General features: G+C 44.6%; 1 protein-coding gene across 2 annotated transcripts; it reads right to left on the bottom strand.

The window, feature by feature from the left end:
- Positions 1 to 3,673: 3,673 nt before the first annotated feature.
- LOC143421212 (ankyrin repeat domain-containing protein 34A-like) lies at positions 3,674 to 21,637 on the bottom strand. Of its 2 annotated transcripts, none has more exons than XM_076890428.1 (2): positions 21,400 to 21,637; positions 3,674 to 7,390 (listed from the first exon to the last, which is right to left on the bottom strand). In XM_076890428.1, exon 2 carries the CDS (start codon positions 7,304 to 7,306, stop codon positions 5,708 to 5,710), a length of 1,599 nt encoding a protein of 532 aa, XP_076746543.1. In that variant the 5' UTR covers positions 7,307 to 7,390; positions 21,400 to 21,637; the 3' UTR covers positions 3,674 to 5,707. The 2 variants fall into 2 exon arrangements, with proteins under 2 accessions (XP_076746543.1, XP_076746542.1); XM_076890427.1 differs by having other exon boundaries at positions 21,368 to 21,636.
- Between the last annotated feature and the right edge of the window lie 2,686 nt (positions 21,638 to 24,323).

The following is a 24,323-nucleotide window of genomic DNA, read 5'->3' on the forward strand; positions in this document are numbered from 1 at the left end:
ATTCACTGCACTGTTAATGTGAGCTGTGTTATATTGCTGCCTCTGTTCGGTGGTGTCGAGCCAAACGGACTTTAACGTGTGTTTGAACGAGCTGACGGTTCACTCGTTAAGCTGAAAGAAAGATGCTTTAATCACAGCAGTCACACATGTGTCCACTGCACCATCTGGAACTCTTCTTGTTTACACTCGTAATAACACAAACACTAAATCCTGCTTCTCTGTGCTGTTGTGTAGCAGTGTGTACACCTGAGACTGTCACCTGTCTGTCTGTCCTGCACTCTCTCTCTGTTTCTTTCTCTCTGATTGTGGAATAAAAGTATGAACGTGTGTTTATAAGTTACACTTGTGTTTGACTCCTGCAGCTTATCACACATTTGATTTCCATGTGTGACAACTGCAAGTGTCCAGAGTGAGGACAGACTGAGGGACCCACTGCTGCACATCATCTGTGAGGCTTTGCACCCCTGATGATCCACCAGGACAAACTCAGCAGTGTGTGAGGAAGAGGAGGAGGAAGAGCCAGCAGCAGCTGACAGATGGAGAGAATAGACAGACTGTTCCCTGTTTGTGAAGGACTGCTAGGAAAGTTTAACATAACTGTCTGTGCTGAATCAGTCTTATTAGGTAATGTTCAAATAATGTGATCATCCCAGTGTTTCCAGTGTGGGAGAAAGTACTCAGAGTACTCAGGGCCTTCAAGCTACACACTATGAAAGGCAGCAACAAGTTTAATGTTCAGAAACCTAAAGTATGTATCAGCAGCAGAATGGAGCTAAAAGTAAATGTTTGTTCCAGTTCTATGAAGCTTTGAGTATTTTGGATCAGTAGCTGCTGTGTTTGTTGCATCATATTGCTGTAACTGTTTATATGCTTTATATATTCTGAGCTAAGTTGATCTATAGTGTTACATCATATTCTATAAGGATGTTATGTGTTTGTAGACTTTCTGCCCAGTTTGACCCATTTAGCAGACGTCAGCCTGTTTAAGGCTCTGATATCTATTCTGTGTGACTTACAGCAGTTATGACATGGTCTGATTTTCTCACCCAATAAAGGAATATTTCATATATCAGTCTACTCTTCATTCTATCAGACACAGTTATCACAGCTCGAACATTTGCTTTTTATACACATATGTAAGCAATGAGCCAAATTAAATAATGCCAACAAATTAAATGAACAATATTTGTCTCTTATATATAATACATCTGTATATACCATGTAACAGATGCTTGTCTTTGAAGATTTATGGTGATAGGAAATATAAATAACTGCAACTTGAATCTTTACTGAAGCTCAGTATTTGACACAGAGTTCAAGCTCACTGCTGTAATAAATCTTAATTAATATAATAATAGATATATTAGCCATATTATATTTACATTACCAAAGTGTAATGACACTCGTCTCATGCGTGACATTAGCTAATTGTTATTTACTAGTTCATCTTAAAACTACCGTTAGATACAGAAATGAAGCCCAACAATCATGTTGTTACAGTCCCGTGGTCACAGCCTCAGATACTTAACTGAGGAGTTTGGCTCCACTCTTCTTCACAGCGTTGCTGAAGTTTGCTCCATTCGTTTATGCACAGCTCTCTGAGCTCTGCACTCTGGACCGCTGCAGCAGCTCCGTCTGCGCTCGCTTCAGCGTCCTGCCGATTGGTCCGAGCTTCAGCTGCGGGACACACGGCCTCACTCTGACTTTGGAATACTCGGATGTACGGGGAGTTCACGGTCCACTCGGATCGTCATCACTCCTGCACGGCGCTCACAGCGAGCCGTTTGCTGCTGTGCACTTTACTCTCGTCTGTTGCTGAAGTCTGCTGCGGCTTTACAAACCTAAGTCATGTTTTCTCCTCTTCTCTTTTAAAGCAGCCATACTTCTTTGGTCTATTTCTATTTGTGCTGTCATTAACTTCAGTGTTTAAGATGCTAACTGAGGCCTGTGGAGTGTGAGATGGAGCGCTTTGATATTTGCACAAATTGACTGCAGCCACACCAACATCCGCCTATGAACAATCCTTCTCACTGTAGAATGACGGACTTTCACATTGTGTGGAAATGATCTCATCGCTCCTCCCAGATTGATGGACAGCACCAAGAATATTGCTGATGTCTTTCATCCTGAGCACTGATAACACATTCTTGAATGCTGACAACATTTCTACTTTTATATAGGTGGCTGCTTCTTACCCTTGCGACAGGCGAGACCTGAGTCTGGAAACTGCCCTGGCAGGCAGAGCTGGGTTTTTCCCTTTTATAAGCACAGGTGCAGGTAATTTGTTGATCTCTTGTGTGAACCTGGAGTTGTGTGAATACTGGGTCTAAGCAGCGCTATTTGGCCTTTTTAGCTTTTCTACAACAGCTTGGTGTGGCCTTCTGTTAGTGAGGTAGTCCCCAGATAACGTTCTGCTTGAGTTTTGGCAGAGGTTTAAAGTTATTTGTACCCCAGTAGCAAGAAACTGTGTGGAAACTTGCCGGGGGCAGTTAACTGAAAAACAGACATGAGGCAAAGTGGGAGGGATATTCCTTCTGAGGTAACCTGCTCAGTGTAAGTAATGTCCCGTTTTAATTTACAGATAGCCAATGGCTGCTGGGCCGACGTCCTTGGATGTCTGTGTCTGCTGCCATGTGTTCTGAGGCTGATTTAATTTGACAGTGAAGAGCTGAGAACTGTTCTGATGGTTGTGGCTGTTTATTTGGTCTATTTGTTAATTATCTCATCGTATCAGCACCCATTAATGTACGGATTGTGTTTTAGCACCGCAGACAGCGAAGGCGCCACGTGGAAGCTGATCCTTTTTCTCGCCGCTTTTACATGTACATAGAATAAAATAGAATACAAATGCTATTTTATTCAATTGTGTATATAGTATTTTATTCTATTCTATTGTGTACAGTTGTGTACAGTATCTTATTGATATTTTATTCCAGTCTTTATTTTTTTCTAATTTTTCTATGTAACTTTGCACTGTCCACGCCTGGGACTAATAAAGGTTATATTATCTTACCGCGGTGACGGGCATTGAAGAGTTTCTATGACACATCGTCAAGTGTGGATTGCCGTTTAATGTGTTCGTTTTTAATATATTCCCCTCAGCGCTTGTCTGTCTCCCACCTACAATTGTCTTGTGTGCTCCTGTTACCTGTTTAGAACAGTTGTTTTTGTATTAGGATTAGCCTTGTGGACTGACTGCATACCTACGGCTCATTCCTACTGCAATGGGTGCCTCCCTCGGGTAACACCATGTTGATGCCTATAGAACTAGTAACAGTGGGCTTGGTTTTTTCACAGGATTATATATAAATAAAAGTGAACTGAGGGGGTCATAGGTTCAGCTGTGAGATGAGGACACGCCCCAGTTTCCAACGATTTTTCCACCTGTTTATTAATAAAGGTGCTTCTGATTTAAAACCTGCTAACATCTCAGAATAAAATGAGTGAACTGACTTTTTCTGCCCAAGCTGCTCCTTTAACAGGGTCCCCTCGTGCTGAAACAGGTGTAGTGTATAACATTACAGATTTGTTTTTCAGTACTTACAGTGTGAACTGGTTTCTTTGGAGTATCATAAACAATAAACCAATGTTTCTCAACACAAGTTCAATCAAAATATCATCTCTGAAAGTACAGACACAGGAAACGGGTAAAATAAAGATGGGTTTCCACAGATATACCAACTATTATATTGACTATAGATCATTACAGTACATACAGCGCAGTAGGTAGTTTTACACGTTATCAATCAAACAGGAGCGTATAAATAAATATGTCAGCTTTATGAATGAAAACAAGTTAGTTTGCAGCAGGACGTTTGTGTCTTCATCTGGTAGCAGGAGGAAAATGGAAATGACCTCAGTGCAAATTGTGCATCTGTAAACATCAAAGGAGTCTGATTATTTCTCTTTAGGCCAGTTCAGGTCTGAGTGGAGGAGAGGATGAGAAATTCGGAGGAATCTGAGGAGCTTTCTGTGGCTAAACATTCAGACAATTAAATGAAGGTAAGGAGAGCTTCACCCACAAGTTTCAACTTCAACCTGCTGGAAATCTCTGAGGGAGCTACAACGGTGAAACGAATTACCACGTGTATGAGCAAATATGTTAAAGAGCTCTAGTATTGGGTAATTTCAGTTATCCTTTCTTTTATTCATTAAACTGATCTTGGGTTGGAGTTCTTCATCGAGCTTTCCTTGGATGTAAGAATTTTACACCAATATTGTGGATCTCCTACTGGTCATCCAGAGGTACTGCAGTTTGTCTGTGGCAAAACGATGCAACAGGAAGCTGTTCATCTGTTTGCCACACTATAAAGAAGTAATCGTGACTGTCACTGGAAGACATTAAACACTGTATATCAAATTATGGCCCACTAGGCCAGAACCAACCCACCGACTGCTCCAGGACTTTAGTCAAATGCGTGGCTGACTGCGGTGATACCAGCATTTACTTTGCATGGAAAATTTCAAGTACTTCTGCATGATGTTTGACTCATAAAGAATAAATATCAACGTTTTCTAGTTCAAAAATACTCAACATTAACATTTTATGCTTTTGAGGACCCACTGTAACCTACAAGTTGTAATGCACATGCACCGTATGAAAAGCAGGTGATCGCTGTGTCAGTTACATATGTCATATGATTTATTAGGAACTGAAGGCATGCAGATGGTGTAAATAATCTTCCTTCTGAGTTTAATTTAAATTTTAGATGTTTTAAGAACTCCCCCTTGTATGTCAGCACAGTGGCCATGCTGATCAGGGGGAGCCGGGCCTCTGCACAAACAAGGTAAGTATATCCTCATAACTCACTGTATTTAAAGTGATTTTCAAGCACTTTGGTTTCTTAAAGATGCCAGAACAGTATTTGTGATCAAGAATACGTAGTTTGATTTAAAATGCAGCTTTCGTACTAATATGTTAAAACAAATTAGGACTACCTGTGAAGACACTGCTGACAAGCGTCACGCAATGTCACTGAACAGCCACATAAAGCACCATTACTTAATTTAATACAGGTTTGTAAACAGCTTCGTAAGAAAATAAGGTCTCACATGTTGATCGTTATTTAGTTTCTTGGATTTAATATTTATTTTATTCGAATTTTGAAAGCAGTACAATTTGATATTTTCTACTTGTTATTTTCAGAGCCCATGATCTTGCACATGATCTGCGTGTGGACGTACACGTCCATGAACACGTCTCTGCGTGTGGACGAACACGTCTCTGCGTGTGGACGTACACGTCTAGGAACTCTCTATATACTTGAGTCTCATCAGAAACGCTTTTTCAATAACCTAAAAAAGAAGTCTAATCAACTTAATACTGCTATCACCTGCATGAACCTGCACAGACATGCACACGTCATCATATTCTCAGAATAATCTGATTCCTGAAGATGTGATGTTATATATGAAAGGTAATCGGTAAGGTGATAGAGTCTAACTGCATGTTGCAATGATCTTTAATGTTGGTTGGATTAAACTCATACTGACCTCACAGTTTCACACCAGGAACAGACAAAACCTGTATTAAACCTAAACTCTTCTCAGGTGAATTGAGTCCTTGTTGGTGCAGCTCTCCTTAAAGACCACACCATGGTATTAATTTGAGTTCATCTGTGATGATCTAATGGAGATGCTTCACAGTAAATCAACCCCTGATAAGTCTCTGCAGCTACCCTTTGCTTTGCTCCCTTGTCTTCATTCATCAATCCCCGTTGGACTCAATGACTTTTTCCGCCAGAATCTCCTGGAAGGTCGAAAGCTGCTTCATCTGCTCTGTCTGCATTGAGTGTCTCCTCATCAGCTTCTTCTTCATCTTGAAGTCTGGGCCCCGTTTGGGTGAGGCTGGGGCTACTGGAACCAGGATCTTGTGTCCGGAGTTGATGGGGGAGGTGGGTTTCCCATTGGCCCGGATGTCAGGGATGGGTCTCTGCGGGTTGATGTTAAGCGGAGGCAAGAAGCCGGGCCTGGTGTGGGAGATGTGGTCCAGCAGCAGGGTCCCAGAGCCCCGGCGCTCCAGGAGCCCTGGGCCACGCCGTCGCATAGTGATGGGAGAAACTGAGTTGGGGATGTTTTCCAGAGACTCCCTGGAAGAACTGGTGACCAGGGACAAGGGGGAAGCGTTGTACCTCCTCCGTTCTACCGAAATCCTCCCAGAGTCCGGTGATCCAGGAATGGACTCTGGACAAAGGTGGGTATCTGACTCATAGTGCTCCATCCGTGTGAGCTTGGGGTGAGCTAGGGCTCGGGCCACAACTGTCCCAGGTCCAGCAGCGTTCTCCTGGGATTCTGGAGCTGTGTTCCTGCGGTAGAGGATCTGGTGCTGCTGCACTTTGTCAGCCCACGATGGACCAGACAGCCCTGCGCAGTCCTCAGAGCAGGATCGGTCAATGAGTTTAGGGGATGTGGGGTCGTGCGTCTCAATGCTGTGACGCCGTGACAATAGTGGCCTCACCGGCTCTGTGACAGTCAGTCCGTTCATCTCTGTGATCGTCTTGTTCAGGTTGCTGTTGCCCTCCTCCTCCTCCAGACCTCCATCCACCCGGTCCTGGGGAACCCCACTGAGAACTGAAGGTGCCACCAGGCCCCACGGTTCTGAGTTCAGACGCTTAAGCAGTTTACGGGGAGGTGGCCTCTTCTCACCTGGAGGTCGAGCTGAAGGTAAAGGTAATGCTGAGGTGAGTTTGAAGCTGAAGATCCCTTCCTCATCTTTGTCTCCTGCAGGGGAGGAGGTGCCAATCTCCACCTCAGAGGGTGACATACAGGCAGGAGACAGTTTGTCCACAATGCCTGGGGATGGTGGGGAGTTGAGGTACTGTTTGGTCTTCTTGGTGCCTGACGGAGATGTGTCGGTGGTGATGATGATCACCTCCTTGCCCTTGGCCTTGCAGGAGTCCAGCAGAACCTGCAGGGTGTCACGGTCCCCTTTGTTGATGGCGTGGACAAGAGCAGAGGAACCAGAGTAGTCTTTGAGGCTGGGATCGGCTCCGTTCTCCAGCAGCAGTGACACCACCTCCTTTCCTGCCTGCTCTGCACAGGCATGCATCAGCGCTGTCCGGCCACTCTTATCGGGGATGTTCGGGTCAGCTCCTTTCTCCAACAGATACCTCACCATCCTCTGCCGGGTCTGTGGGTCATCGTAGCTTGCTAAGCAGGCAGCAGAGATGGGCGTCTCGCCACGCTCATTGCCCTCATTGATGTAAGCGCCACCCTCGAGCAGCAGGCGGGTCAGCCTCAACTTCCCCTGGAAGACAGCTTTGAGGAGGGCATTCCCCTCAGTCTGCAGGGGTCCTCCATCGCCCATGATCCCTTGCCTCTCCTCAGACCTCCTGCCCACAGGATGCTGGCTTAATGCTGAATCTCCATCCTCCTTGATAAGTTACATGACCTGCAGAAAAAGTACATTGAGGTGAGTCCACCTGAATAAAAAAAACATGCTAACATGATGGAACCAAAGATACTATTTAAATTCTATGGAGTTTTTAACCACTGATATTTATTGAAACTCTTTCTGAGTTGACGTCAGTAATAACTTCCTCATCCTATTCTCATCAATTCTGTTGTACATGTACAATGACAATAAAAGACTATCTTATTGTATTCTCCAAATCATCAATGTGACTTATAGACCCTTCTTTCCTACAAGACTGCTCAAAGAATTCCTACCATTAATCAATACTTCAATCTTAAATATGTTCAACCTATCTCTGCCTTGAAGCTGGCAGTAGTAGGTTTCAGAGCTCATCACAGCACAGAAACAGCTTTACAGGGAGTGCAGAATTATTAGGCAAATTAGTATTTTGTCCACATCATCCTTTTCATGCATGTTGTCTTATTCCAAGCTGTATAGGCTCGAAAGCCTACTACCAATTAAGCATATTAGGTGATGTGCATCTCTGTAATGAGAAGGGGTGTGGTCTAATGACATCAACACCCTATATCAGGTGTGCATAATTATTAGGCAACGTCCTTTCCTTTGGCAAAATGGGTCAAAAGAAGGACTTGACAGGCTCAGAAAAGTCAAAAATAGTGAGATATCTTGCAGAGGGATGCAGCAGTCTCAAAACTGCAAAGCTTCTGAAGCGTGATCATCGAACAATCAAGCGTTTCATTCAAAATAGTCAACAGGGTCGCAAGAAGCGTGTGGAAAAACCAAGGCGCAAAATAACTGCCCATGAACTGAGAAAAGTCAAGCGTGCAGCTGCCAGGATGCCACTTGCCACCAGTTTGGCCATATTTCAGAGCTGCAACATCACTGGAGTGCCCAAAAGCACAAGGTGTGCAATACTCAGAGACATGGTCAAGGTAAGAAAGGCTGAAAGACGACCACCACTGAACAAGACACACAAGCTGAAACGTCAAGACTGGGCCAAGAAATATCTCAAGACTGGTTTTTCTAAGGTTTTATGGACTGATGACATGAGAGTGAGTCTTGATGGGCCAGATGGATGGGCCCGTGGCTGGATTGGTAAAGGGCAGAGAGCTCCAGTCCCACTCAGACGCCAGCAAGGTGGAGGTGGAGTACTGGTTTGGGCTGGTATCATCAAAGATGAGCTTGTGGGGCCTTTTCGGGTTGAGGATGGAGTCAAGCTCAACTCCCAGTCCTACTGCCAGTTTCTGGAAGACACCTTCTTCAAGCAGTGGTACAGGAAGAAGTCTGCATCCTTCAAGAAAAACATGATTTTCATGCAGGACAATGCTCCATCACACGCGTCCAAGTACTCCACAGCGTGGCTGGCAAGAAAGGGTATAAAAGAAGAAAAACTAATGACATGGCCACCTTGTTCACCTGATCTGAACCCCATTGAGAACCTGTGGTCCATCATCAAATGTGAGATTTACAAGGAGGGAAAACAGTACACCTCTCTGAACAGTGTCTGGGAGGCTGTGGTTGCTGCTGCACGCAATGTTGATGGTGAACAGATCAAAACACTGACAGAATCCATGGATGGCAGGCTTTTGAGTGTCCTTGCAAAGAAAGGTGGCTATATTGGTCGCTGATTGGTTTTTGTTTGGTTTTTGAATGTCAGAAATGTATATTTGTGAATGTGGAGATGTTATATTGGTTTCACTGGTAAAAATAAATCATTGAAATGGGTATATATTTGTTTTTTGTTAAGTTGCCTAATAATTATGCACAGTAATAGTCACCTGCACACACAGATATCCCCCTAAAATAGCTAAAACTAAAAACAAACTAAAAACTACTTCCAAAAACATTCAGCTTTGATATTAATGAGTTTTTTGGGTTCACTGAGAACATGGTTGTTGTTCAATAATAAGATTATTTCTCAAAAATACAACTTGCCTAATAATTCTGCACTCCCTGTAGTGAAGGTTACAAATGATCTTCTTATGGCCTCTGACAGTGGACTCATCTCTGTGCTTGTCCTGCTAGACCTCAGTGCAGCGTTCGATACTGTCGACCATAATATCCTATTAGAGCGATTAGAACATGCTGTAGGTATTACAGGTACTGTGCTGCAGTGGTTTGTATCATATCTATCTAATAGACATACAAGGTCTTAAATAATCAGGCCCCATCTTATCTCAATGACCTTGTAGTACCATATCACCCTATTAGAGCACTTCGCTCTCGCTCTGCAGGCCTACTTGTTGTTCCTAGAGTATTTAAAAGTAGAATGGGAGGCAGAGCCTTCAGTTTTCAGGCCCCTCTTCTGTGGAACCAGCTTCCAGTTTGGATTCAGGAGACAGACACTATCTCTACTTTCAAGATTAGGCTTCAAACTTTCCTTTTTGCTAAAGCATATAGTTAGGGCTGGACCAGGTGACCCTGAATCCTCCCTTAGTTATGCTGCAATAGACGTAGGCTGCCGGGGATTCCCATGATGCATTGAGTTTTTCCTTTCCAGTCACCTTTCTCACTCACTATGTGTTCACAGACCTCTCTGCATTGAATCATATCTGTTATTAATCTCTGTCTCTCTTCCACAGCATGTCTTTATCCTGTCTTCCTTCTCTCACCCCAACCAATCACAGCAGATGGCCCCGCCCCTCCCTGAGCCTGTTTCTGCCGGTTAAAAGGGAGTTTTTCCTTCCCACTGTCGCCAAAGTGCTTGCTCATAGGGGGTCATATGACTGTTGGGTTTTTCTCTGTATCTATGAAGCACCTTGAGGCGACTTTTGTTGTCATTTGGTGCTATATAAATAAAATGTAATTGAATTGAATAGACTCCAGTTTGTGCATGTAAATGGAGAGTCCTCTTCACACACTGAGGTCAATTATGGAGTTCCACAGGGTTCAGTGCTAGGACCAATTCTGTTTACATTATACATGCTTCCCTTAGGCAGCATCATTAGAAGACATAGCATACATTTACACTGCTATGCAGATGACACCCAGCTCTATCTGTCCATGAAGCCAGATAACACACACCAATGAGTTAAACTGCAGGAATGTCTTAAAGACATAAAGACCTGGATGGCCGCTAACTTTCTGCTTCTTAATTCAGATCAAACTGAGGTTATTGTACTCGGCCCTGAAAAGCTTGGAAATATGGTATCTAAGCAGATTCTTCCTCTGGATGGCATTACCTTGGCCTCCAGTAACACTGTGAGGAACCTTGGAGTCATGTTTGACCAGGACATGTCCTTCAACGCACATATTAAACAACTATGTAAGACTGCTTTCTTCCATTTGTGCAACATCTCTAAAGTTAGAAATATCCTGTCTCAGAGTGACGCTGAAAAAACTAGTTCATGCATTTATTACTTCCAGGCTGGACGACTGTAATTCATTATTATCAGGAAGTCCAAAAAACTCCCTGAAAAGCCTTCAGCTGATCCAAAATGCTGCAGCAAGAGTCCTGACAGGGACTAGAAAGAGAGATTTCTCCTGTATTGGCTTCCCTTCATTGGCTTCCTGTTAAATCCAGAATTCAAAATCCTGCTCCTCACATACAAGGTCTTAAATAATCAGTCAAGTCAAGTCAAGTTTATTTATAAAGCACATTTAAAAACAACCGAGGCTGACCAAAGTGCTGTACAATAAAATACAAATATAAAATACAATAAAACACAAGTACATAAAAACACCTCACTGATAAAACAATAAGTTAAAACAATAAGTTAAACCTTGCTAAAAGCCAATGAGAAGAGGTGAGTTTTAAGAGCAGTTTTAAAAGTTCCAAGGCTTGTGGAGAATCTGATGTGAGGAGGTAAACTGTTCCACAGTCTGGGTGCAGCCACAGCAAAAGGCCTCTCTCCCCTAGTCTTTAATCTGTACCTGGGAACATCTAAAAGCATCAGGTCTGCTGACCTCAGAGATCTCCTGGGGCGGTAAATGCTAAGAAGCTCTGCCAGGTAAGGAGGTGCAGTACCGTTAAGAACCTTAAAAACAAACAGTAAAATTTTAAAATCAATCCTAAAAGCAACTGGGAGCCAGTGGAGAGAGCAGAGGACCGGAGTGATGTGGTCTCTCTTTTTGGAACCGGTCAGCATGCGAGCAGCAGCGTTCTGCACCAGTTGGAGGCGATGCAGACAGGAACGATCTAAACCAGCATAAAGGGAGTTACAGTAGTCCAGCCGTGAAGTGATAAAAGCATGGACCACCCTTTCTAGATCGTTCCTGCACAGGTAGGACTTCACTTTAGCTAAAATCCGTAGATGATAAAAAGATCCCTTGACTACGGAGCTGATTTGTTTATCAAATTTAAAAGCACTGTCAAAAGTAACACCAAGGCTCTTAATGGAGGAAGTACATTCAGAAGTTAGGGGTCCCATAAAATCAAAGGAAAGGTTGGGGTCTTTAGGAAGCCCAAACACAATGACTTCATTTTTACTTTTATTTAGATGTAGAAAGTTAAGAGCCATCCAAGTCTTAATGTCAGACAGTCAGGAGAATAACGGCTGCAGAGAGTCCTTACAGTCTAACCTCAGAGGGAGGTAGATCTGAATCAGGCCCCATCTTATCTTAATGACCTTGTAGTACCATATCACCCTATTAGAGCACTTCGCTCTCGCTCTGCAGGCCTACTTGTTGTTCCTAGAGTATTTAAAAGTAGAATGGGAGGCAGAGCCTTCAGTTTTCAGGCCCCTCTTCTGTGGAACCAGCTTCCAGTTTGGATTCAGGAGACAGACACTATCTCTACTTTCAAGATTAGGCTTCAAACTTTCCTTTTTGCTAAAGCAGATAGTTAGGGCTGGATCAGTGGCTCAGTGAGCTGAACTGGCGTTTAAGAAAGGAGTAATGCAGCTGGTCAATGATGGCGGGAGATCTCTGTTAGCTCATTGAGCGTCAGCTGACACTTGTTGCCAGGTGTGGAGGTTTAATGATGTGCTTCAGTCTGAACAAACAGGTCCAGAGTTCCGCTGAGTCTATCTGCTCTCACAGCCAGAAGTGAGTGTGTGTGTGTGTGTGTGTGTGTGTGTGTGTGTGTGTGTGTGTGTGTGTGAGTGTGAGAGTGAGTGAGTGAGTGAGTGAGTGAGTGAGTGAGTGAGTGAGTGAGTGAGTGAGTGAGTGAGTGAGTGAGTGAGAGTGTGTGTGTGTGAGTGAGTGAGTGAGTGTGTGTGTGGTTCTTCAAGGTTCTTTATTTGTCACATGCATAGTTATACAAGTATAACACACAGTGAAATGTAGCCTGACACGCTCCTCGACATGTGCAAAAATTGTGTGTGTGTGTGTGGGGGGGGGGTGTAGAGGAAGAATATATATATATACATATATATATACATACATACATATATATATATATATATATATATATATATATATATATATACATACATACATACATACATACATATATATATATATATACATACATACATACATACATACATATATATATATATACACACACACACACACATATAGTATATACACTGGGTGAATGTGCAGTGGTAGCAGCAAGCAGGTGAATTCTGTACATTAATATGAATAGACATCTGACTATTTTACAGGATAGACAATATAAACATATTTAAAATTAAAGGAATTGAAATGTACATTGTGCCTTGGTTTAGTGTCTGGAAGAGTCCTGTCTCAGTCAATTATAGATGATGTGAGAGGGCGGGTGTGTGTGTTTAGGGCACGGATGGCTTGGGGATAGAAGCTCCTCTTGAGTCTCTCTGTCCTTGCCCAGAAGATGCGGAACCTTCTACCAGATTGCAGAAGTTGGAACAGTTTGTTGCCAGGATGGGACGGGTCCTTCAGTATCTGCGCTGCTCTAGTCCGGCATCTCCTGGTGTAGGTGTCCTGAAGCGGGGGGAGAGCAATCCTGCAGCAGCGTTCTGCTGTACGGATCACTCTCTGGAGGGCTTTTTGGTCCTTCACACAGCTGTTCCCAAACCACGATGTCATGTTCTGTGTGAGGATGCTCTCCACAGCGCCTGTATAGAAAATCCTGAGGATCTTTGGAGAGACCCTGAACTTCCTCAGTTGTCGTAGGTGATACAGGCGCTGCCTAGCCTTTTTGGTCTGGACCTGAATGTGGGCAGTCCATGTCAGGTCTGAGGAGATGTGGACACCAAGATACTTGAAGGACTGCACCCTCTCCACTGGAGCTCCATTGATGATAATGGGCTTGTAGTCTCTGTGCTGACCCCTTCTGAAGTCCACCACCAGCTCCTTGGTCTTGCTGACGTTCAGCTGGAGGTGGTTGTCCTGGCACCACGATGCCAGATTCTTCACTTCATCCATGTAGGCCGCCTCATCGTTGTTGGAGATGGCACCCAACACCACTGTGTCGTCAGCAAACTTCACAATGGTGTTGGAGCCATGGGTGGCCACACAGTCTGAAGTGTAGAGGGAGTAGAGCAGTGGCGAGAGGACACATCCCTGAGGTGCTCCTGTGTTGATGGTGATGCTGTTGGAGAAGCACCTGCCCACCCTCACCACCTGAGTTCTGCCAGTGAGGAAGTCCAACACCCATGCACACAGACGGCTGTTAAGTCCCAGATGCCTCAGCTTTGTGAACAGTCTGCAGGGCACTATTGTGTTAAACGCTGAACTGTAATCAACAAACAGCATTCACACATTTACCCTGTTTCTTGTCCACGTGGCTGAGAGTGGTGTGTAGGACGTGGGCGATGGCATCCTCTGTGGATCTGTTGGATCTGTAGGCAAACTGCAGCGGATCTGTGGTGTCTGGGATGGAGGAGGAGATGATGTTCTTCAGCAGCCTCTCAAACACCTTCATTACTACCGAGGTCAGTGCAACTGGCCGGTAATCGTTCAGGGATGAGGGTTTGCTGTTCTTGGGCACAGGGATGATGGTGGATCTTTTGAAGCATGTGGGGACCACAGACTTCGCCAGGGACTCGTTGAAGATGTAAGTGAACACACCTGCTAGCTGGTCAGCACAGCAGCGCAGCAGACGGCCGGTGATGCCGTCTGGCCCCGCCGCTTTCCTTGTGTTCACTCTCCTCAGTGCCGCTCGGACGTCATGCTCCGCAATGCTGGTCACCGGTCTCTCGCTGATGACATCACGGTCCTCGGTAGTCAGGCGGTAGATAGCATTAGCCGCCTGGCTAACCTCGAAACGGGCGTAGAACCGATTCAGCTCATTGGTGAATGCAGAGTCGGTGTGTGTGTGTGTGTGTGTGTGTGTGTGTGTGTGTGTGTGTGTGTGTGTGTGTGTGTGTGTATTTCTTTAGCTTTGAGCCAGCTAAGAGCAGCACTTACACTTACAGGTGAGGAAGATGATGGTGAATCCTAAGGAGAGTGTTTTGTTCATGATGAGTTGTTCTTGTTATGTTTATGCCCAAAGTCTGAAAAATTGACCGCAAACTGAATGCATGTTTATGGATCAGGACCACTAGGCTAAGGCTAAGAACCACCTGAAGTCTGTAAGTACGTTCAACATATGTCGAACACCAGAGGAACACTTCTAACACTCTTTGTTTGTGTTTGCTGTGATGGCTCAAACTAATTTAAAAAAAAAAAAAAACAGGTTTCATCCTGTGCTATTTTATCAAGGCATTGAAGAACATGTCCTGGTCAAAAATGACTCCAAGGTTCCTCACAGCATTACTGGAGGCCAAGGTAATGCCATCTAGAGTAAGAATCTGGTTAAATACCATATTTCTTTACCATAAGTTTGGGTGTCATCCTCGACAGTGCTTTATCTTTCAATTCACACATTAATAATGTTACTCGGTCTGCATATTTTCCAATTGCGCAACATTAATCGTCTCCGTCCTTTTCTCACCCCACATGCCACTGCCATTCTTGTCCACAGCCTTGTTACTTCCCGGATTGATTATTGTGATTCACTTCTCTTTGGTCTTACTCAAAAATCCACCAACAAGCTCCAACGCGTCCAGAACTCTGCTGCCCGTATCATCACCAGGACCCCTTCTGTCCACCACATCACTCCTGCCTTGCAGCAGCTTCATTGGCTCCCAGTCAAATATCGCATCAATTTCAAAATACTCTTGTACACATTTAAGACTATTCATCATCTCTCTCCTCCATATCTCTCTGACCTGGTTAAGATCGCCGCCCCATCTCATTGCCTCAGATCTTCTTCTTCCCTTTCACTCTCCGTCCCTTCCCCCCGTCTTGCAACCATGGGGAGCAGGGCTTTCAGCTGCTCTGCTCCACGACTCTGGAATTCCCGACCTCCTGATTTAAGAAACATCTCTTCCTTCTCTCTCTTTAAGTCCAAACTCAAAACCCACTTGTACAAATAGTTTACCCACATAACCTCTCCACTCTGCTCTTTTATTAGTTTATGTCTTATGCTTTTATGATTCTGTAAACTGCTTGCTTTTATTCTACTATGTACAGTGACCTTGAGTGTTTTGAAAGGCGTTTTCAAATAAAATGTATTATTATTATTATTATTAGATACCATATTTCTAAGCTTTTCAGGGCCGAGTACAATAACCTCAGTTTGATCTGAATTAAGAAGCAGAAAGTTAGCGGCCATCCAGGTCTTTATGTCTTTAAGACATTCCTGCAGTTTAACTCATTGGTGTGTGTTATCTGGCTTCATGGACAGATAGAGCTGGGTGTCATCTGCATAGCAGTGTAAATGTATGCTATGTCTTCTAATGATGCTGCCTAAGGGAAGCATGTATAATGTAAACAGAATTGGTCCTAGCACTGAACCCTGTGGAACTCCATAATTAACCTCAGTGTGTGAAGAGGACTCTCCATTTACATGCACAAACTGGAGTCTATTAGATAGATATGATACGAACCACTGCAGCACAGTACCTGCAGTAAAGCTGTGTCTGTGCTGTGATGAGCTCTGAAACCTGACTGAAACTCTTCAAATAAACCATTCCTCTGCAGATGATCTGTTAGCAACTACTCTTTCAAGAATGTTTGATATGAAAGGAAAGTTGGAGATTGGCCTATAATTAGCTAAAACTGCTGGGCCTAGAGATGGTTTTTCAAGTAACAGTTTAACTACTATGTTTACCCTTAGCCAGCAGTTTTAAATTTCCTTCAATGTCGCCTGCTCTGGCCCCTGGAAGACAATTGACTATGGTTGCTGGTGTCTCTAGCTTCACATGTCTGAGAACAGAATCACCAATTACCAGAGTTTGACCACCGGCGGGTGTGTCGCCGAGTGGGGAAAAACGGTTAGACACATGAACAGGTTGGTGGTGTACCTGGGGCTTCTGTTTAAGAGCTCAGCACCTGTTATCTCAATCTCTACCCCATCTCGGCCCATTATCTTGGATACTTTCTCTCCTGTTTCACTATCTGAGCTGGTAAAATTAGTGAATTCAGTGAAAGCATCCTCCTGTTCACTTGACATTGTACCTGCATCATTTTTCAAAATGTCTTCCAGTTTATTGGCCCATGTGTGCTCACTTTAATCAACTCTTCACTGGCGTCTGGTATAGTTCCGGTTTATTTTAAAAAACGCTGCAATTCTCCCACTTTAAAAAAAAACCTCAGCTAGACCCCTCTCTTTGGAGCAGCTACAGACCTATCTCTAAGTTACCGTTAATCGCTAAGCTTCTAGAAAAGGTTGTGGCTAAGCAACTTATGGCAGCTCTAGATAAACATGGCATTTACGATAAGTTTCAGTCCGGTTTTCGTCGATTTCACTCCACGGAGACAGCTCTTCTTAGGGTCTCAAGCGATATCTTGATGAATAATGATGCAGGAAAATGCTCTGTTCTACTCGTGTTGGACCTCACATCGGCTTTCGACACAGTTGACCATCACATCCTCATTGAAAGGCTGAAAAATTGGGTTGGTGTATCTGGAACTGCATTAGAGTGGTTCTCCTCTTATCTCCATCACCGATCCTTTTCTGTGGTAGTCTCCGATTTTAGGTCATCCTCTACCTCCCTTACTTATGGTGTCCCTCAGGGGTCAGTTTTGGGGGCTTTATTGTTTTTAATACATCTTCTCCCCCTCCAGAATATAATGGGCTCTTTTGAGGACATTTCTTATCACTGTTACGCTGATGACATTCAGTTGTACGTTTCTTTTATGCCCGAGGATTTATCTAAGCTTTAGCATCTGAATGATTGCTTAGATTCGATCAAACGTTGGATGGCTGCAAATTTTCTCCAACTCAACGAGGTGAAAACCGAAGTCCTCGTATGCGCCCCTGATAGGTTTCTATCGCAGATAGTGAAAGCCCTCGGTCCTCTCTCACTCTGTGTTAAATCCTCTATCAGGAATTTGACTCGAGTCTCACATTGGATGGGCATGTGAAATCTCTGGTTCGGTCTTGTTTTTATCGTTTAAGAAATGTGGCTAAGCTAAGCCCGGTTTTATCTCGCTCTGAACTGGAGATTGCTATACATGCATTTATTTCGTCACGCTTGGATTATTGTAATCCACTGTTTATGTGTCTAAGCAAAGGTTCTCTGGATCGTCTGCAGGTTGTGCAAAACACTGCAGCGAGGCTTTTGACAAAATCCTCCAAGTACTCACATGTGACACCGTTGTTATCTCAGTTACACTGGCTTCCTGTTAAATTTAGAGTCAATTTTAAGATCCTGGTCTTGACCTACAGAGCTGTGCACGGACTGGCACCAGCCTACATCTTTGATCTGCTACAGCCCTATGTCCCTAGCAGGTCTTTGAGGTCATCTGATCAGGGCTTACTTGCTTTAAAAACACTAAGAGGAGGACTAAGGGTGACAGAGCTTTTGCCGCTGTGGCCCCGAGACTGTGGAACTCTCTCCCCCAACATTAAGAACTGTGGACTCAGCAGCTGTTTTTAAAAAACAACTCAAAACTCACCTTTTTAAAACTACTTTTGGTTAATTTTTTGCCTGTTTTATTTTCTCTTTTTATGACTTGTAATCTTATGTGCAGCACTTTGTGATTCTATCTCGAAAGGTGCTATATAAATAAAAAATTATTTATTTATTTAAGACTATGCTTACTCCTCACCGTCACTCAGCCGTCCTGTTTCCCCGGCTGCCTGGGGCAGTCTCCCAGGGGACAGCTAGTGGGGCCTACGCTATCTTCGGCTGCACCGGCTACAGGGGCCTTGCTAGCTACAGATTTTTCAAGGGTTCTAAGCAGAGTCTCCATTTCAGTAATCCTGGCCTCCAGAGCTGTAAATAGGCTACATTTATTACAAGTATCATTACTGCTAAAGGAGGCCAAGGAGTAACTAAACATCTGACACAATGAGCAGGAAAGTGCAGGAGGGACAGGTGAAGAGGCCATGCTGCTAACGAGTTGGCTACGAGCTAAGCTAAGCTAGTGAAACCCTAAAGCAACCGTAAGTGAATATAAACAGTGTTGGGGAGTAATGGAATACATGTAACACTGTTCCGCATTTAAAATACAAATATGAGTACCGTAATTGTCGGGCTATAAGCCGCTACTTTTTGCACGAGCTTTGAACCCTGCGGCTTTTAGTGAGGTGCGGCTTTTCTATGGATTGTCCATGATTTTTGTCATATCGTAAGACGATTTGTTTTGTTTGTTCCGCTGTTGTACGGCACTACGTTGCCTGGCGGAAGGATCGGGGTTCAAGAGTGGTATGTTGGTCACATGTCCATCCGCCAGGCAACATAGTGCCATACAAGTAGCGCGAAAAACAAACTTCAAAGTAGCGCTACGCGTTCAGCGGGAGTCGTGGATGACCAGCGGCGATAAACTTGCGAAAAGCAAGTTATGCTCAACTCCACCGGTGGATTCTGACAGCGTGGAAAAGTGTGAAAACATCCACGATCACCAACGGATTTCGAAGGGCTGGACTGCTGCATGATGGAGAGGAGGACACCGCCACGGCCCTTCTGAGGGTGTTCGACTCTGACAACGAGGATTTCTTTTGTTTTGAAAGTGACAACGAAGGAGAGAAGCTGAGAGTGGATGACGAAGCCATCCTGAGCCTGTTCGTTTCCGACACTGGAGGAGAGGACTTTGGTGTTTTTAGTGCGCAGGAAGAAGAGAAAGATGGTGAATGACTGACTTTTCTTCTTGTTAAAGCCGTGTCACTGCACCTGAGCCTAAAAGGTAGTCCGAATCTATTTTTCTGGTGTGCTGTAGGTTATTGTTATGTACTACATGTGCAAATATGTACCCATAACTTGTTTTTCAAAATATTAATAAAAGGGGTGTGTCTCCAAACAGCCATCTCTTTCCTGACAATTCGCTTTGTGCATATTCTCTTACATATGATAAGTCAACATTGAAATACCTGCGGCTTTTGGTCAGGTGCGGCTAATGTATGTACAAAACAGGATTTTCCCCTGATTTTAGCTTGTGCGGCTAATATTCAGGTGCGCTTTGTAGTCCGGGAAATACGGTAATTGTATTCCATTACAGTTACCGTTTAAAAAGGTGGTATTCAGAATACAGTTACTTTGTTGAAATAAAGGGATTACACAGCGGTCTTTTCCTGTTTCATATGTTCAGCTATGCACCCTCTGTATATCTCGCTAGCAAAGTTGACCCAGACAAAAGTAAAGCTAGTTTTCAGCTACGAGCCCGACATGAACCCGACGTATTAGTCAGAGGTCCCTTTACTACGGTTCGGAGCCGCGGACCTGTTTTATATACGCGCCGAATAGTTTTCTGCACGAGATCGCTGCAAAAAGTGCAGCCTTACCTAATGTCCACCTACTGTTACTCATTTATATTAAGATTTAAACATCTGGTTGGTGTGGAGGGTAACCTTCAGTAATAGTAATAAATCACACAGCAATAGGACATTCATGTAGTTGTAAAAAGCATGATAATATATTAAGTAATCCAAAGTATTCAGAATACACTACTGTCATTGAGTAACGTAACGGAATAAGTTACAAAATACATTTTGTACTCTGTAGTGGAATACATTTTAAAAGTAACCTTCCCAACACTGAATATAAATTAATGAGTAAATACACCAAGAGTGTGTTTCAGAGGACGCACATGAAGATTACACTACGAAATAAGAAGTTACTATAAGTTTTGTATTAAATTGCTACACAGATATACTACGGAAAAACACCACTGTGTTGGAACAGGAACAGGAAGTGATACTCTACTGCAGAGAGAACGAACACCAAGTGACAGTATGTGTACTGCATATATGCCTGCGACCTGATGAAGGTCGGATAGACCAACGTGTGTGCAGCAGTTACATGTAACTGTTTCATGAAGCAATAAGGCAAAAAATATTGAGATGACAAGCTGAGTCTGAAGGAAATAAAACACAAAAACGGGCTGTTATTTGTGTGTGTCTGTGTGTGTGCATTTTTACAATGTTTACATATCCTTATGGGGACCAAAAATTGGCATGCTACTATACTTGTGGGAACCATCAGTCACTTATGGAGACAACGTTTGAAGACATTTCTGAGGTTCAAAACGGGGTTTTCGTGTCAGGGTTACAGGCAGCTAGGGAAAGTATTACGTCAATTATGTCCTCACTAACATATGAAAACAAGTATGTGTGTGTGTGTGTGTCTCTGTGTGTGAGGTAGTGTTTCTACTGTAGCATACCATGTAGTACTACAGGACACTATTAGAGATCGATCCCTGATCACTGATAGATTAGATAGATTACTGATTACGTCACGTGTCCCCACGGTCACCTGGCACACAGGTGGAACCTCCGACTCATGACGACAACGATGATGATGATGATGATGAAGGTGAGCTGTGGAGGAATGCGGATCTCTCGGTTTCTACGTCACTGCGCTGCTGTGACGCACGCGGATCTATATTTACACACGCATGAGACACGTGCACGCGCGTGTCCCATCGCAACGCGCGTGCACCAAGATGAAGATAAACGATGTTTCTATAGCTTCATCATCATCATCCTCAAACATCTCGAGGCATCACAGCGATCAAACGGACCCACACATGCACGCGCGTGGTACCGGTCCCGGGAGCGGCGATGCTGGTGGCGATAACGATGATGAAGATGGAGCAGAGCTGCAATGATGGAACTGATGAAGGTGTGTTTGGTGTTCTTACCCCGGCATAAAGAAGCCTCTTTATCGACTCACCGACCGTTTGAGTCCGTCACCGACCGCTGCTGTTTACCGACGGACTGACGGAGCGCTCCTCCTCCTCCTGCGCGTCTTCCTCCTCCTCTTCCTCCTCAGTCTCAGCGGCTTACAACGGATTCACCCCCCCACCCCCACCGATGGTTAACGGCACAACCGGACATTTTAAACATTTCTCCCTGATCAATAACCTGATCAGACTGAAGCTCTGTTTTTAGTTCCGCTGCTTCATTTTAATAGAAATCACCTGTTAGATGGCCACGGCGTTTCCATGGCAACCGTACACTTCCTGTTCGCACGAGGGAGAGTTTTGCTGCTAAAAAAAACATTTCAGCGCAGACCAGCGATTATTATGGGATGTTTGTAACTGTAAGAAAGCAGGTCAGAGACTCTTCATCTCATCATCATCTTCATTATTATCATCATTTTTTATTTTTTTATTACCTGAAGATAAAAATAAAATACTGCAGCGCTCGCGCGCGCACACACACGCACACGCACACAGTGGTGCTATTATGGAAACAGTTTCTATGGTAACTGATGTCCTGAATTCCTGCAGAAGTGTTCCCACGGTGACACACACACACACACACACACACGGCGTGTGTTTAATGCTAGCATTTTAACGAATCAGCTGATGTGTTTTTGCTGAACATGCTGGAACCTCCTCACCTCACCAAATTCAGAAACCTTCATCATCCTCATCCTCACAGGGATGCTGAAACAGGGGTGTTCTCCTGTCTCTTTGAGGGTTCTCCAGGTTCCTCATCCGGTTAACTGGTGATAATAAACCTGCCATTGCCATGAATGTTGGTTTATCTCGTTGTGTCAGATTGGCCACCTGTCCAGTTGTACTCCACCTTTCAGCCTATGACAGCTGGAATAGGCTCCACCCCTCCACGACCCTGAAGTGTCTTAGCATAGAATCTCAGTGACACAGAGGAGCAGAGACGGGTACCTGATGTTTGATCTGTTTCTGATCATTTGCTGAAGGAAACTTTACAAAGTGCATTTTGGGCAAATGTTCAAACTCGCATCAGCCTGTGGGACAGGTGTCTGCTCCGGTGTGAGCAGCTGAACATTGCAGGTTTGTCACAGACCAGTTCTGTTGCAGGGTGTCAAATGTTTCATCCAGGTCCATCACAGCATCTTGGTTACGACAGAGGTATCCAAATCCATGATCACTGTGAGAATTTTCCCATCTCCACTGACATCACGGCATCAGCCAAGCTTCACCTGTTTATAATGACAGGTGCTGCTCAGTTTAAGTCCTCGAGTAAATATATGGCATTTGGGGAATGAATAATCAAATAAAGGCATGTTAGAAAATGAATCTGTGCAGTGTCTTGATGCATGCTCAATCATCCAGGTAAGGAAATCCCAAAAGGTTGATTCTGTTCATCTGGACGTTTTCAGTGGGAGAAATGTTTTGTCACTCATCCAGGTGACTTCTTCAGTCTCAGCTGACTGCAGGTTTCCCCAACCATATAAACAGGACATTTGCACAATGACTGAAACCAGCACCACTGAATGAACAATGGCGTGGGAGCTCAGTTCCTTGATCATTAATATGCGAATTGTTATGACCATTGAACAAAGCCAATTGATGAAGGCCTAAGGAGCTTGGAAAGAAAAGCGTCTGGACTTCTTTGAGTTGCTTGAAGACGTTTCACCTCTCATCCCAGAAGCTTCTTCAGTTCTAAGGTCAAATGGTGGAGAGTCCCAGATATAAACCTAGTGGGAGTTTCCCCCCACAGAGGGACAAAAGGACCCCCTGATGATCCTCTAATCATCTGAGCCAAGGTGTAAAACTGGGTGTGGGTCCCAATCAGCCAGGGTTTCGGGTGTGTTCATTGTGAAACCTGGCCCCACTCTATCATGTGATTTCCTGAGGTCAGATGGTCCAGGATGTGAGTGGGCGTTAAGGTGTCTGGGGAGGATCTCAAAACTGGATTATAGATGGCAGAACATTGGCATCCTCGAAAGAGTGTCCTTTATCCTTAAGATGCAGATGGACTGCTGAGTCTTGTCCTGTGGAGGTGACTCTTCTGTGTTGTGCCATGCGCTTGTGAAGTGGCTGTTTGGTCTTTCCAATGTAGAGGTCTGAGCATTCCTCGCTGCACTGTACAGCATACACCACATTGTTAACTCATTCACTGCCATTGACGTCTATAGCCGTCAATTGCAGTGAATGAGTCAATGGGTTTAACTCATTCACTGCCAATGGCTGGCAGTGAATGAGTTAAGTCTGTGTTTTGGAGTTTTGTCTTTCAGGTGAACCAGTTTCTCTCTGAGCGTGTTGCTGGGTCTGAAATGCACCGGGATGTCATGCTTGGAGAAAACTCTCCTGAGTTTCTCTGATACACCGGCTACATAGGGGATGACAATGTTGTTGCGTCTGTCCTTCTTATCCTCCCTCGCTGGTGTCTGGTCTTCTTTTCTGTGCCTCTTTGCTGACTTTAAGAACGCCCATTTAGGATGGCCGCACGTTTTGAGTGCTTCCTTTACATGTGTGTGTTCCGGGGTAGCGGTCATGTCCGGTTAGGGGCTCTGTTGGCTCTCCGGTGACTGTTTCCTCGCGGCTGCGTGCAGCGGGGCTAGGGGAGGGTCTGTGCTGACGGACGTGGGTTACTGACCTGGTAGCCTGGCTGCCCCTGGGTGGGTCCGGGATGGGCGTGAGGTTCTGGGGGCGCTCCGTCTCTGGGCTGGGACCCGGACAGGGCCTCGGGGGCTTGGGTCCTGGTTGGTGTGTTGCCGGGGTTGTGGGCGGGTGGGTGCATGGGGGCCCAGCCCTGGAGCAGGGTGCCGCCGGTGCGTCGAGCCACCTGGGGGGCTCTTCAACTGGTGGGGGAGATTGTCACATCTTGCAGGAGCTTTCCTCTCCTCAGGAGCTCCCTCTGCAGGAGGGGGAGATACAGGAGAGG

This window comes from Maylandia zebra, linkage group LG11, assembly GCF_041146795.1.
Source record: "Maylandia zebra isolate NMK-2024a linkage group LG11, Mzebra_GT3a, whole genome shotgun sequence".
NCBI classification, from domain to species: domain Eukaryota; kingdom Metazoa; phylum Chordata; class Actinopteri; order Cichliformes; family Cichlidae; genus Maylandia; species Maylandia zebra.